The sequence below is a fragment of the Oryza brachyantha genome, chromosome 10 (assembly GCF_000231095.2).
Source record: "Oryza brachyantha chromosome 10, ObraRS2, whole genome shotgun sequence".
Classification (NCBI taxonomy): Eukaryota; Viridiplantae; Streptophyta; class Magnoliopsida; order Poales; family Poaceae; genus Oryza; species Oryza brachyantha.
This window is the reverse complement of record NC_023172.2, coordinates 9,238,652-9,253,051: the sequence shown is the minus strand read 5'-3', so window position 1 is coordinate 9,253,051 and position 14,400 is coordinate 9,238,652. Positions and strand designations below refer to the sequence as shown.

The 14,400-nt window shown below is 45.2% G+C and overlaps 4 protein-coding genes across 4 annotated transcripts; 3 read left to right on the top strand and 1 right to left on the bottom strand.

Annotated features, from left to right (window-relative positions):
• Positions 1-1,274: 1,274 nt before the first annotated feature.
• On the top strand, positions 1,275-3,623 carry LOC102703903. The gene is made up of 4 exons (XM_040527991.1): positions 1,275-1,533; positions 1,642-1,946; positions 2,124-2,183; positions 2,265-3,623. The coding sequence occupies exons 1-4, from the start codon at positions 1,275-1,277 to the stop codon at positions 3,621-3,623; spliced, it is 1,983 nt and encodes a 660-aa protein (XP_040383925.1).
• A 909-nt stretch (positions 3,624-4,532) lies between these two features.
• Positions 4,533-7,549, bottom strand: LOC102707712 (proteasome assembly chaperone 3). The gene is made up of 8 exons (XM_006661682.3): positions 7,393-7,549; positions 6,890-6,984; positions 6,485-6,532; positions 6,356-6,402; positions 5,752-5,818; positions 5,631-5,674; positions 5,074-5,131; positions 4,533-4,886 (listed from the first exon to the last, which is right to left on the bottom strand). The coding sequence occupies exons 2-8, from the start codon at positions 6,965-6,967 to the stop codon at positions 4,836-4,838; spliced, it is 393 nt and encodes a 130-aa protein (XP_006661745.1). The 5' UTR covers positions 6,968-6,984; positions 7,393-7,549; the 3' UTR covers positions 4,533-4,835.
• Positions 7,550-7,685: 136 nt separating this feature from the next.
• On the top strand, positions 7,686-9,266 carry LOC102703620 (probable glutathione S-transferase BZ2). The gene is made up of 2 exons (XM_040528458.1): positions 7,686-8,097; positions 8,673-9,266. Exons 1-2 carry the CDS (start codon positions 7,738-7,740, stop codon positions 9,057-9,059), a joined length of 747 nt encoding a protein of 248 aa, XP_040384392.1. The 5' UTR covers positions 7,686-7,737; the 3' UTR covers positions 9,060-9,266.
• A 1,945-nt stretch (positions 9,267-11,211) lies between these two features.
• Positions 11,212-12,310, top strand: LOC102707432 (stress enhanced protein 1, chloroplastic-like). The gene is made up of 4 exons (XM_015841784.2): positions 11,212-11,385; positions 11,523-11,576; positions 11,696-11,886; positions 12,011-12,310. Exons 1-4 carry the CDS (start codon positions 11,325-11,327, stop codon positions 12,113-12,115), a joined length of 411 nt encoding a protein of 136 aa, XP_015697270.1. The 5' UTR covers positions 11,212-11,324; the 3' UTR covers positions 12,116-12,310.
• Positions 12,311-14,400: the final 2,090 nt, after the last annotated feature.

The following is a 14,400-nucleotide window of genomic DNA, read 5'->3' as shown; positions in this document are numbered from 1 at the left end:
TTTCTTGCATATATTGAATTCTCTTTACCAAGAAAATTCTACTAATGTAACTCAGGATAATCTAATAAGGTTCTACGCTTTTATTCCCTGTAACGAAAAATTGCTATATTTGAGAATTCCTAGCCGCCAGCACGCAGTATTGTTAGGGTTAATTTTCATTGAATTCGAGTATTTCGAGACTAATAAGGAATCAGCACTATTTAAAGTTTTAAACCTCCTACCGTTCAAATTAATTTCATGAACTAATCATGAATTCTAATTGTAAATCAAGAAAACTATGTTAGAAAACTGGAAACTGCATAAAACTCGGATCTTTCTTTTTGAGAGGGATAAAACTCGGATCTGGTCACAAACTTGCACCGTGTTTAGACTAAAGCATTAAAGACACTTATTTACCCACTCATATTAACCAAAATATATTACTTCTCCTGATTGATATTTAGGATAAGATTCAATCAAACTAAAGATTATGAATGCATTTTATACTAAATTAAGTTTATGATATTATGATAATACCTACACCAAAATGTCAACGTCATCGTTTATTTATTAAAGTACGGAGCGATGGAGTATTTAACTAATAAGATATATTGTTTCACGTTATCGTTATCGTCTTTTTCTTTTACTTATCTCCAAACTAAGCCCAAGTTACATAAAACTAGAAGAACATATTTAGTAAATGAATGGTTAGGATAAAATGACGTGCGAAGAATGGCAGCTAAGATGCAACGCTCGATCGGTGGGTATTTCATACGCCAAAACATGCCAAAATAGGTTTGAGTGTAAACTGATTGCATATTTGATCATACCCTGTAATGCTAAAGTAATTATATACTAATTAAAAAAACTGTCGATCATACTCAAAATTGAACAATTAATTATAAAACGGAGGGAACATTAATTAACTACCTGCAAGAAATTATACACTCCAAATCCTTCCAGAAAAAGAAAAAAAAAACATGTCATAACGCCAGGCTGTTGCATGCCAAAACTGGAGTTGGAGCCGGATTCCAAACCAAATCATACTCTTAACCCCTTTCAATTTCAAACCCGAATCCGAATCAAACAACCGCTTCGCTCCCGCCAAAAAAAAAAAAGGAGTACTTCTTCTCCCGGGTCTCGGCTTCCCTCAAATACGCACCCCGCGCCACGCCTCCCGCGACCGACATCGACGCGGCCAAGCTGATCTCTCCCTCTCCCGATCCACTACAACTCCGGCCAACTCCCCGGACCGAACGAGCGAGCGAGCTAGGTAGGTAGGTAGGTAGCCAGCCATGGCGGCATTGCCGCCGGGGGATGGGGAAGGCGGCAGCGGCGGCGGCGGCGGCAAGGAGAGCAAGGGGAAGGAGAAGGTGGTGGAGGAGTACGGGAAGAACCGGCACGGGCAGCCCGTTGGCTTCTACATGGTCCCCAGCGACCTGGAGCTCATCCGCATGCTCAGGTGCAAGCTCCTCCGCGGCAAGCTCCCCGGCGCCCTCAACGACGTCTTCCACGAGCTCCGCATCCTCGACTTCCACCCCGCCGTTCTCTACAGTACGCGCGCTCATTTTCCTTCCACCTTATTCTTCTTCTCCGGCGACGGGGACGCCGCTACGCTACTTAGTTTGGGGTTTGGGCGGTGGTCATGGCGCATGCATGCAGGCATGTACGAGAAGCGCATGGAGGACGACTACATCTACTTCTTCAGCAGGAGGGAGTACCCGGCGAAGGCGGGGAGGAACAAGAGGCGGCCGGTGAGGGCGACGAACGGCGGGACGTGGAAGGCCTCCGGCGGCAGCAAGACGGTGGAGACCAAGAAGGGCGGCCGCGACGTCGCCGTCGGCCAGAGGCTCACCATGGTGTTCTACGAGCGCAGGCTCGGCGGCGACAAGAAGGCGGAGTCCGTCAAGACCAACTGGGGCATGCACGAGTTCTGCAAGTTCATTCCTGGCTCCAAGAACAAGGAGGTCAGTTCGAGCTACTAATTTAGCTTCGTTTAAATCAATCTGCATCGCGTCGTCATCGCGCACTTGATCTCTTGATCTGTTCTTGTGATTGACTTGATCGTGTTCGTCGGCTGATCGAATTTGGATGCGATTAATTTCGGCGCCTTGATTGATAAAATTTTGTTGGTTTTGGGAAAGCTCGAGGACCTTGCCGTGTACCGCCTGTACAAGATGGGAAGGAAGGAGGAGGAGCAGGAGGCGGAGGAGGACGAGGAGGTGGTGGAGCCCTCCACGTCGGCGTCGACGGAGATACCGCCGCAGTTGCCGCCGGCGCCACAGCTACTGCTGGAGCTGGCCGGGTCGTCGCCGCCGATATTGGCGCTGCCTCCACCGGAGGGCTTCGACGAGTGGTTGGCGGCGACGGCGCTGCCACTGCAGCAGGTGGCGCCGGGGCTGGCCGGAGGGATGATGTCCATGGCGGACCAGGCGAACGTCGGCTCGACCTCGCAGCCGTACGCGGCGTCGCAGACAGGCACCGAGCTCATGGAAGAGGAAAGGGAAACGTTCGAGAACAGTGTCTTGTCGCCGCTGAGCTTGACCTCGCCGGACCTGGCCGGATCGTCGTCGCCGATATTGGCGCTGCCTCCACTGGAGGGCTTCGACGGGTGGTTCGCGGCGACGGCGCTGCCACTGCAGCAGGTGGCGCCGGGCCTGGCTGGAGGGATGATGTCCATGGCGGACCAGTCGAACGTCACCTCGACCTCGCAGCCGTACGCGGCGTCGCGGAGAGGCAGTGACCTCATGGAAGAGGAAGACTGGGAGATGGTCGAGCACAGTGACTTGTCGCCGCTGCGCTTGACCTCGCTGGACCTGGCCGGATCGTCGTCGCTGATATTGCCGCTGCCTCCACCGGAGGGCTTCGACGGGTGGTTGGCGGCGTCGGCGCTTCCACTGCAGCAGGTGGCGCCCGGCCTGGCCGGAGGGATGATGTCCATGGCGGACCAGTCGAACGTCGCCTCGACCTCGCAGCCGTACGCGGCGTCGCGGAGAGGCACTGAGCTTATGGAAGAAGAAGACTGGGCAATGTTCGACCTCTTGTCGCCGCTGAGCTTGACCTCGCCGGACGGGTTGCTGTCACCGGGCGAGCCGATGGATTACGATGACTACCTCCAGGAAGATGATACAACAGATTGGCCGCTGAATCCGCTGATTCAGCCGCTCGCCGTGAGGCCGCCGGAGCCGGACACCACCGGGCAGAACTCGCCGGCGCCAGCATCCGTCGACCACCAGCTCTCGCCACCGCAGGGCGCCGCCGCCGCCGACGACTACAGCAGCCACCAGTACGGCCTCGTCGACTACGGCGTCCTCCAGGACCAGCAGGAGCCGCAGGCAGACGGCGGCGGCGCCGCCGCCATGGCCGACGGCGACGCGCAGCAGGGCTCCCCCTCGACGGTGGCGCCGTGGCTCGATCTCTTAGGCAACTTCCAAAGATCGGATGGTGACTTGATCTTCCGATTTGACGACGGCACCGAACTTGGCTTCGACAAATTTTGCCACGACGAGGACACCGGGGGCGAGGCCGAGGAGATGTTGATCGACGGCGGCTGTGATGCCGCACATGGAGGCGACGGTGGCTGTCAGGGCATGGGAGGGCGTCGAGATGTCGACCGATTGCGGCGATGCCGGAGATGGAGGTGACGGTGGCGCTCAGCGTCATGGCGACGAGGGCCAAGGTGGTAGCTGTGAAAAAATTGAATAGAGAGAAAGTTACGATCTATTGTGTATTGTATTAACCGTTGTAGTATATTTATCGTGTATAAACGAGAGAAAAATTTAGAGTACAACATAAATATTTTATCGTATCTCTCTATGATTTTATCTTTAAATCTAAAGGTTTTATTTAACTCTGTTATTTCTAACGGTATGTATCTAAATCTTTACTATATCGTGTACATAAGAGAGAAATTTAGAGTACACATAAATATTTTATTATATCTCTCTATAATTTTTTTTATCTGTAGAATTTCTATTTAACTCTGTTATCTTTAACCGTACAGATATAAATCTCTAACGGTAGCAGCGGCAAGACCCATGCAACAATTAGGCTCCGTTGCTGACGCTGGAATTTTTTCACTTCTCACGACTCTATTCATTCTTTGTTCCAAGGTTTACTTTTGTTTTTTGTAAGATAATGTTCACCGCTTATTCAGTTTGGAGGAATTTCTTGATAATTTTTGAAGGGATTAAAATGTTTCTGTGAAAATCATATAAATTTCCTGCGCTCGAAAGAACTGCACAGATTTTACTCTCGTTGCATGTTTGTGCTTTTGCTTTGACGTAATTGTACCATGAGATGCTGCAATTTTCTGCAAGTAATCTTCATCTGTTGCTGCTTGATGATGCCTTGTGCTGGTTCTAAATTGTTCATGCATGCAGGATTGGTTTTTACGTAAGATAATTTTCCCTGTGTCGATCGAGTTGGGAACTTGGGGTCAGTTCTTCAATTGACTCTCATGTTCTGTGGAGGTGCATGGTCAAATCATCAGATTTTACGGGAGGTGGGTTTTCATAATACAATTTATTGTCAAGAGAAAAATATTAGGTGAACATGCCAGCTTGGGACAAATTTAGGCCAGAAATTAGCAATGCAACATGAGTACAAGCATTAGAATTAAAAAGATCATAGACCTGAATACTCATCAAAACTATCATCGAAACTTGTAGAACATTGGTTACAGAATTACTTGGTGGAGATATCACTTTGTGGTAGATCAACCCCAAATAAATCATAGTTACAAAATTCTAGAAGAGCAAGGGAGTATTCAACAGAAAATATGTCAACATCTCTTTGCTGATGAGCTGCATATTTGTTCCCTGCCCATCCCAGACCCAGCTTGGTTTAATAAAATATTACCATAGGCGGTTCTCAATTATGGTGGAAACTATATCTTTGACTGTTGCCTGCAGAAATGACGAAATTGCATCAGACATACACGAGAACACTATTGATTTCAATACAAAAAATGATGAGACTATCATCAGACTGCACTAAGACGCATGAATAGTTTACTATACTTGCTGATTTGCCAAGATGCAGGAGAAAAAATAACACGAAGAATTACAGACATGTGAAAGGAAGCTAAAATACCTGGGAATGATCCTTCAGACCAAGAGAAATCATCAATGAACGTGCTGAGCCACTACCACTGCAACAAACAAGTGCGAGTTCAGCTGCACAAAACAGCAATACAGATACAGTCCCTCATACATAATATTCCTTTACCGTGTCTTTAGAAAATGGGGTGCGGTACAAATGCGAAGGAAAAGTTTACAAATCAGAGAATTGGACAATCAAATGGCCATAGTTGGAGACATTACGTAAATAACTTCAGCAATGAAAAAGTCACCAAAATAGTTGAAGATATAATTACATTGACCACAATCAAATGGCTATTGTTCGGAGACATTTGTATCTTCATAATGAAATCCAACGGCAGATTAAAATAAGAGTCGCCTATTGGTACAAATTATGTTCAAAAGTAAAAGGAATCATACATAGATGTGGACACAGCTTCAAGTGCATATCCATGAAACTAGCATGAAGTTTAATTTTTAGTTGCATGAGAAGCAAGAAGATATCATAAAAGAAGTTTTTGAATATGTGGGGAAACCAAATAGCGGAAGTAAATGGTGAACAGATCAAACCTTATATGTTCAATAAGTTGGCGTGCACAAGCTAGTAGTAATGGCTGCAATCACAACAATATGCACATTCATTAGATGTATCCATGGTCAGAACTTACATTGAACAATATAATAATCTTACCTCATCTCTCTTTCCAAAAAGAACAGATACATTGTAGGTTGGATCAGAAAAAACACTTTCCTCCTTCCTATTAAGGAGTAAGAAAGCGTGATCAGGAATATTAATGTGGAAGGAAAAATAGCACATAGTAACAACAACAGCAGCAATGCCCTAGCTTTTTCTATAAAATGTTATCAGGTTAGCTTTTCCTAAGCTACAAACCTCCATAACATTGCTGTCACCTTATAGTCAGAATATCATCAATAAAGTGCTATCTGTGAACTATCACATATCATGTTGAAGAAAGAACAGAAGCATTATCCTGCATAAACTAGACCATCCAGAAAGTTATGAGTTATGACCTGATGTGCATCAAAATCTATGCTCAACAGTTACCTAGCCTTTTTGCAACTAGGAAATAAACACAAAGACATATATATGTTGATGGATTCTCACTGCTCTTTCAGAACCATCATCTAAAAGCAGAGATTTGAAGGTTTCAAATTTCAATAGCACCATACTGGCAATGCACAGAACGAATTGTCTATCCTGAACTGGAAATGCTCAGAATAAACCATGTTTACATGTTAATCAAAAGGCATCTGCATGAGAGTCGGAAACATACTTGGCAGATAATATGGTTCCCATGCATCCTATTTGTGTCACAATCACCTGTAGATTTATGATACGTGAGCATATTTCAAATGTGAAAACTTGGCATCCGATCAAATATCAATTGCAAGGTGTAACTGACCAGAAATCTATCCTCATACTTGCTGATTACAATGTCTGTCTTATTGCCCTAGAAAACAGAATGAAAATAATTTAGCTGCACGCAAAGAACTCAAATAACTACCACCAAACTATGCAAATGTGATTCTTGCAAGGAGCCATCACAATTTGCCAAAGTGATAATGGTTGACAAAGCAACATTATCGAATGAAGATCATGTTCTGTCCAACGACAGACGATATCTTTTCCTTAAGACAGTGGCTAATGATATCTGGTCATATGTCCCATTGACCCCTCATCAGGAACAGTTCTGTTACACTGTTTTTTCCTTTCTAAAGGTGTTTTATCGAACTGTCGTATATCCTTTAGTTCACAACGAAATAAGCCCCAAATAAGATCTGATAGGTTACTTGAGCCAGAATCTCACCTTGATATCCAACGAGATGGACTTGTGCGACACAGGAAATCTAGCATTGGGCTGCACGAAATTCATCCCCATCTCCATCAGTGAAACCAACACAACTGCACACGAGATCACCGAGAAGCTCATCCATACACAATCACAAATGAGAGAATCCAAGCAAGCATAAGTACATACTAGCTATGCTACAAAGCTTCAAAATTCCTAAATCACAGCGTTTGCTTCGAGAAATCCCAGCGGAATTCCCAAATCAAGACGAACTTAGGGGCCGAAAGTAGAGGGGGCTTATGGCCGTCGGGAGACGAGAGGCTTGCCGGCGCACTGGACCGACTCCGCTCCCTTCGCGCGACGGCGGAGAAGGGGAAGGGGTCGGCGAGCTCCCAAGGGCACGCGCACGGCGAAGCCGTCGCGAGAGGGGAGGAGGAGGGGTTACCGAGGTTGCGCAGAGCAGGCGGGCGAGTCAGGGGAGCTCCGAGTAAACCAGGAAGGAGAAGAGCAAGGTCTCGTACCGGCGCAACCCGACGGCGAGCTCTCCGGCCTTCGTCGTCCCCTCCGGCGCGGCGGCTGAGCGAAGCAGCGGAGGAGAGAGAGTGGAAGCGACCGCGAGCACGCGACCAATCGGCGAACGAGACGTATCCGCCACTGCGGCCGTCCGATCAGGAGAGCGCCCGCGCCAAGATTCGTGCAAAAGAAAAAGAAAAAAAAGATCTGCAAGGAGTAGCTCGCAACGGCACGCACGCGCCGCAGCTACCCACCTACCTCTACCGGCGACGGCGAGCGACCTCCATTTAAGCAGTCAGGGAAACCTTGCAGAAGCGAGAGCATCGATTCGAGGCTCTCTTTCTCAGCGTGCGATGGCGGCGCGGGCACCCAACGGCGAGGCGGCGGCGGCGGCGGAGGGGGTGCGGCTGCTGGGCGGGAAGCTGAGCCCGTTCACGCTGCGGGCGCGCATGGCGCTGGCGCTGCGCGGGGTGGAGTACGAGCTGGTGGAGGAGCAGTTCCACCCGCGGAAGAGCGACCGCCTCCTCGCCGCCAACCCCGTCTACGGCAAGATCCCCGTGCTCCTCCTCCCCGACGGCCGCGCCATCTGCGAGTCCGCCGTCATCGTGCAGTACGTCGACGAGGCGTGGGGCGCCGCCGGCGGCGGCATCCTGCCGGTGGACCCGTACGAGCGCGCGATGCATCGCTTCTGGACCGTCTACATTGATGATAAGGTAGTTGGACGGTGTTAATTAATTAACACTAAATTCTACATAATCATGAGTAACAAGTGTCCTGCTGGTGATCTCTGCCAATAATCAAAATAAATCTAAACCATTAATCTAATTTCATTAGAGCGTGGAGATCTATTTCTACTATCATCTTACTTGGATGCACATGAAGAGATATAATGATCCAAAAAAGTATGGAATGAGGGATAAAGTTTTTTTTAAAGTATGTGTCATCCAATGATATGATCTAGTCTCTCCGTTTTATAATATAATATATTTGACTTTTTTTATAATGTTTGACCATTTATCTTATTTAAAAAATTATGAAAATATCATTTATTTTACTTGTGACTTACTTTATTAACAAAAGAACTTTAAGCATGATTTGTCATTTTTTATATTTGTACTAAATATTTAGATTAGACGAATGACCCAAGGTTATAAAAAAATCAAACATATTACGTTATGGAACGGAGGTGGTATATAATCGTAAAATTTACTCGTTGACTAATTAAACTTGTTGATAATAATTGATGATTGTTTTACGATTAACGATTGATCATCCCCAATTTTTGCAGTTCTGGCCAGCGTTGGACGCCATCTCACTGGCGCCGACGCCGGAAGCCCGGGCCGCCGCCGCGACGAACGCCCGCGCGGCACTGAAGCTCCTGGAGGAGGCCTTCACGGCTCGCAGCGACGGCGGGGCCTTCTTCTCTGGCCGCGGCGCCGCCTCCCCGGGCCTCCTGGACGTCGCGCTCGGCTGCTTCCTGCCGGCGCTCTGGGCGTGCGAGAGGCTCAACGGGCTCAGCCTCCTGGACGCCTCCACGACGCCGCTGCTCTGCGGGTGGAGCGAGCGGTTCGCCGCCACCGCCGCGGCCAGGGCCGTGATGCCGGAGACGGAGGAGGTGGTGGCGTTCACGAGGTTCCTCCAGACCAAGTTTGGTGTGGCTGCAATCTCAAAATAATTAAGGACAATTGAATTTCGTTTTAATTGGAGCATCTGCAAGAGCTCCTTGCTTTATGTATGGTGTGGAATAAAAATCCGTCTCAATTGAATTCGATCATTCCGTCGGCACAAGACCAAAGTGCCCTGTGTCACATAAAAGGTTGGGAGTTTCTAGAACACATGAGACATACAACAAATTGAGCCCACATATTTAGTTGTTCCAGAATACCCCAAGGCTTATATACCGTAACGAACAAGCTCTAATAGCCCAAGCTGGTGTAACCCTGATCCCTATAGGTAAGAAAGAGGGGAAGAAAACTTTTTAATAAATGAGAGAGAGGAAGAGGAATGAACACCACCAAACACCCGATCATTACGAGCCAGAGTCACTTAGAGCAAAGCTAATAATATAGCCAATAAGCTAGCTAGCTATAAAACTCTTTTGTACTCTTCTTTTTGCCCACCCATACAATAGTTAGTTATTCATTATTAATGCATGACTCATATGTCTCTAATAGAGTTTCTTGGTTCTTTGCCTGAGCTGGCTATAAGATTGTAGCTCGCTTCTCCTCTCTCTCTCCTTCCATCTCTCATTCACATCATCATTAGGCCAGCTTACAACTTGCTATTATACTTGCTCTTAGGAGTAGCAATCCACGTCCCAAGGAACAAGAGGAGGAAAAAGGTCGTAGTTCATTCAGTTGATCCACTCCTCGTATGAGGAGGTCCTAAGGCTATTGGTCGCTTTGATAGAGCCTTCCCTACTAATGGCCTTCATCGACACTGTTTAAGAAAACAATTTATATAATTCTATATGACCTTGTGAGATGTGTAGTCTGGATTTATTGGTGTACTATATTCATGCTTGATGTTTATGGCTAATGCATTAGATATAGTCGTGCCTGCTTTGATTATATTTAAAATGACAAATAAAAACTCTACATACATGCAAGCCTCGCAAAACACAAGGCACTAGCAACCACACAAGCCAAAGGGTCTATGAGGTGGTGTAATTTGACGACATCGCACCCATCGTTTTGTGTAACCTCTAGGCCCATGACGCACAAGATTCACCCTGTATCATTCTTATGATTATCAAAAAGATTGAAGTTCATTCTACCATGTATGCTAGTTTCGTCCAAATACATGCTTCATGTGATATGACCTAAATCCAAACCTGGTTCATGCACCGTGACTCTAAACAATCTAAAAAAATGCCTACCAATTTCACTATTTCTTCTTCTAAACTTCTAGGCCATGATGGACATGGTGATAAAAGATCATCCCATGCATTTAATCCACCGGTCTTGATTAGAGAATCATTCTCCTAGCCCATGATGCACGGGTATTCTTCTAGTTACTTTTGTAAATAAAAGGATTCCAAATTAGGGGCTCAAAATCCTAAATGCACTTTCGGCGATAGCGACCACTGGTGACCACTGAATCTAGAAGATAGAGTTGCTTATGAGCGACGATGCACATCATAAGCTGCAAGAGGAGGCAAGGTCATAGCCCATCAAGTTGATCCACACCTCATGAGGCCCTAAGGCAGTTGGCCATGATGATGAGGTTCGTCAATGTTGACTTCTTCCTTGACCTCCTCAATCTGGTCTCTAACATTATTGGCAACACTCTCATTGCCTGCTGCAGCTCCACTTGCAAGCATTTTCACTTAGTAGTAGATGAGACATTCAACAGTGACGTCATTTAGGAGTATGAGCTCAAGGGCATGGAGTGATGCTCCTACGCAGTATCCCTATACCGGTTACCTTGGCTATGAACTATATCAAATGAATTTGTCTTTCTGCACCAAAACACAACAATCAAATAGAACAAACAAGTGATCACACGTTTGCCAAGAAACCAATCACAACTAGGAGTGGTAATGGGTCAAGGCTTTTGAGTACTTTTGCAGCCCTATTTAATTCTTAAAAAATTTTAGCTCAAAACTCTATATAATTTTATTTTCAACCTAACTGTTAAATTTTATAGGCAAAGTGATTGACCCATTACCACCCATAATCACAGCTGCTCTTTTGAGAGTTGAGACTTGCACGGAGCGATCCATCTGGGCCGCTTATGTTTTGATCCAACGGTCAAGCTTAGACCCTCATCCAGGCCGCTGAACTGAACCGAACCACCGCGAGCTCGCTCCACACCTGCCACCGCGCGCGGATAAGAAACCACAGGAAGCAGCAGGCACGCACCGACCGCTCCTCTTCTTCCCCAACCCTCCTCTCCTCGATCTCCAAGCAAGAAACAGCAAGCTAGCAGCTACCCATCCATGGCCCAGCTCCTCTCATCCTCTGCTCCTCCTCGCTTCCACCATCTCGCGGCCGCACCAGGTAGGTGGTGGTCGTACCTCTCCTCCGATGGTCCTCTTGTCCATGGCTGATCTGCTGCTGCTTCCGTAGTGCTCTTTATTCTTTTTGCGGATTGGTACGATTTGATTGCCTTGGTGATGTCGCTCCTCCGCTTCCAGGCCATGGCCGCGGCTCGCGCTTGTCCGTGACGCCAGCGTGCTCTGCGTCTTCAGGTAGTAGCAATTTCTTGATAATTTTTGGGTTTCTTTTTGTTTTTTTTTTAAAAATCTTCTTTCGTCCCCGTTTCTTCACACCATGCATGTGATCGAGCTTGTCATTTTCGAACGGGCAGGGTCGCTGGTGAGGATGAGGAGGGGTAGCACGAGAAGGCGGAGCGCGAGGTCCCTGACCGTTCGGTGCGAGCAGGGGGCAAAGGGCGGCGGCGGCGGCGGGGGGCTGGACGTGTGGCTCAGCCGCGGCGCCATGCTCGGCTTCGTCGGGGCCGTCACCGTCGAGCTGACCACCGGCAAAGGCGTGCTCCAGGTGAGCGAGCGATTGATCAGGAAACCGTGCTGATTTCACCAGAAAAAAAAAGAGAGAAAAAAGGGGAATTAATTCAGTCAGTGAGATGATGATCGAGTTGGGTTTGATTCTGGTCCTGCTGCAGAACGTGGGGCTGACGTCGCCGGTGCCGACGCTGGCGCTGGCGCTCACCGGGGTGGTCGGCGTCGCCGCCGCGTTCCTCATCTTCCAGTCGGCGTCGCGGGACTGATCGAGCTGCCTTTTCTCGCTGCTTACCGGTGGCGTCACTCCGATCCACTGGTCTCTCTGTTCTTGGGCGTGTGCTTACTGGTCTTGAGAATCCTAGACATCTTTTCTCCGCAGAAATTTTCATTTTTCATTTTGTTTTTGTGACGTTGCTACTAATTTCCTGCCTGTTGATTGTTAATACTGATATAAATACCTATGGGTTTCATGGCTCTCCGTTTTACTGCTATGTCTTTGGTTCCGGGGAAAAATTAGAACCATTTTCTGCAAGTCTTAGGGCATGTTTACATGTTTAAAGGCTTATGATTGACTTTTTTCTTATCCACGTCAGCAACTCATTTTATAATCGTATGTAGTCATGTATAGTTTCTTAATTAATACAATAAAATCATTTTTATTACTCTTTTTTTTTCCTTTTTACCTATCTCATGCAACAATTTATTTATAATAAATGTTAAAAGTCGAATATAAGCCATTGTTATGCATAACCATTATTTTGTCTTTCTTTCATGTATCATATTTACCCACGTGGCTAGAGATTTAGCTAATAATTGTTATTGTACATGACCTTAAAGACTACCATCTTTTTTAATTTGGTGGTTTGTTACTCTCGGTACTCCATGCTCCATTTCCAAAATTTAAATATTATCCTACAATATAAGCATTTGCGCTATTAAAACTTACTCCACCTATCCCTTTCCATTTTATGTGCATTTTCATCTATTACTTATCTTATCCATTGATTGAGGGCATTATAGTCTTTTCTATACAAACTTAATCCCAACTAAGCAAACTAGAAACAATTATATTATTTATGGATAGTGGGGATAGTGGGGACGAGCGGCCTATGCACAATAAAATATGAATATCTCGTTAGCTAATAATAAAATATCGAACCAAAAAATTAACTTAAACATGATAATCCACGTAAAATTTCTACTCAAACTCGAAAGTTTTGAAGGCGAAATATAAAAAATCAACTAAAATGTTGAAACTCTCTACTAAAGTTGTTTAAAGCTTTTAAATGAAATTTATCTCTATTATTCTCTAATAGAAAATATATTAATCGATGAAAAGAAATTGTAACGAAGAGAGAGAGAAAACATGTATTTCTGGATAGCGGTGAGCACAAGATGTATTTGTCGCATGTTCGGATCTACTAGCTATACTGTTACTCATCATTTTGCAACATTGACACGTAGAGTGCTGTTAATCCCTCCGTATTTTTTTATAGGACACCGTTAGATTTTAAGTTTACGTTTGACCGTTCTTCTTATTTAAAATTTATATCTAAATATGTAAACTTATAAAACATACTTAAAGTTCCTATAATAATAAATCATATTATAACAAAATAATTAATAATTATATAATTTTTTAATAAGACGAATGGTTAAACGTGGACCTAAAAATCAATGACGTCATATTAAAAAAATAGAGAGCATACTATTTATGTTTACGTAAAAAGAAGAGCCATGAAATTCCTATTCTCCAATCTAACGAGTGGGCAATCATTAATGATCCGTTTGATAAGGATCTAACTCCTAAAGTTAATTCTAAGAGTGGAGTTTGCGACGAAGCTGTGGAGCTAGCTGTTTGAGCCTATCTCTGCATCTCTAGTTTGTTTTTTTTTAAAATTAATCTATCCATGCTCTGCTCTCATTTTACGTAGAGCTAGAATTGTTTGGTTATACTCTAACACCCAAAAAGAAGTAAGATTGGAGCCGAAGACAAGCCATAAAAGCCTTAAGGGAAAATTATAATTTCTAGTTAAACTTGAACTGCTTGACCCTGGCCCAAAGAACGGGTGCACACCACGTGTTACACCTCGGCTATGTACAAGATGCATCTCTACTGCTCTGCATGTGGTGTTGCTTCTCTCAACTTCTTTACTATATGCACATACTAGTGTAAGCTTGCATACTCTCCATGCATGGCCTTCTCTTTTCTCTCTCTCCATGCATGTATGCAAGTAAGCTCTTAGCAACCTTCAAATAATATTTTCTTCTCGACTACTTATCCAATCTATGATCTAATTTGACCATTCTTTTCAGTGTAGCTAACTCGTTATAACATGATCCCACATGATTATATTATAATCAAATAAAAGTATATGTTTCTTTGTGTTAGATCGAGATGTTCCACCGGATATTTTGTTTTTCTTTCTTGACCATTTCAGAGGACCAGGAACTAGATATGAAATAGTACTCTTTTGAGATGATGTTCATTCAATATATTTTTGACGTTCATTTGTATGAAATCAAAATGTTGCAGTGACTTTTATTTTTT

Coding starts and splice junctions, on each gene's coding strand:
- LOC102707432 (XM_015841784.2), top strand. CDS start 11,325: ATGGCCCAGCTCCTCTCATCCTCTGCTCCTCCTCGCTTCCACCATCTC. Junction 11,577..11,695: donor AGCGTGCTCTGCGTCTTCAG/GTAGTAGCAATT, acceptor TCGAACGGGCAG/GGTCGCTGGTGAGGATGAGG. Junction 11,887..12,010: donor CCGGCAAAGGCGTGCTCCAG/GTGAGCGAGCGA, acceptor GTCCTGCTGCAG/AACGTGGGGCTGACGTCGCC.
- LOC102703903 (XM_040527991.1), top strand. CDS start 1,275: ATGGCGGCATTGCCGCCGGGGGATGGGGAAGGCGGCAGCGGCGGCGGC. Junction 1,947..2,123: donor CTGGCTCCAAGAACAAGGAG/GTCAGTTCGAGC, acceptor GTTTTGGGAAAG/CTCGAGGACCTTGCCGTGTA. Junction 2,184..2,264: donor GGAAGGAGGAGGAGCAGGAG/GCGGAGGAGGAC, acceptor CCGGCGCCACAG/CTACTGCTGGAGCTGGCCGG.
- LOC102703620 (XM_040528458.1), top strand. CDS start 7,738: ATGGCGGCGCGGGCACCCAACGGCGAGGCGGCGGCGGCGGCGGAGGGG. Junction 8,098..8,672: donor CCGTCTACATTGATGATAAG/GTAGTTGGACGG, acceptor CAATTTTTGCAG/TTCTGGCCAGCGTTGGACGC.
- LOC102707712 (XM_006661682.3), bottom strand. CDS start 6,967: ATGGAGATGGGGATGAATTTCGTGCAGCCCAATGCTAGATTTCCTGTG. Junction 5,819..6,355: donor GGAACCATATTATCTGCCAA/GTATGTTTCCGA, acceptor ACTCCTTAATAG/GAAGGAGGAAAGTGTTTTTT. Junction 5,132..5,630: donor CAACTTATTGAACATATAAG/GTTTGATCTGTT, acceptor TGTTTGTTGCAG/TGGTAGTGGCTCAGCACGTT.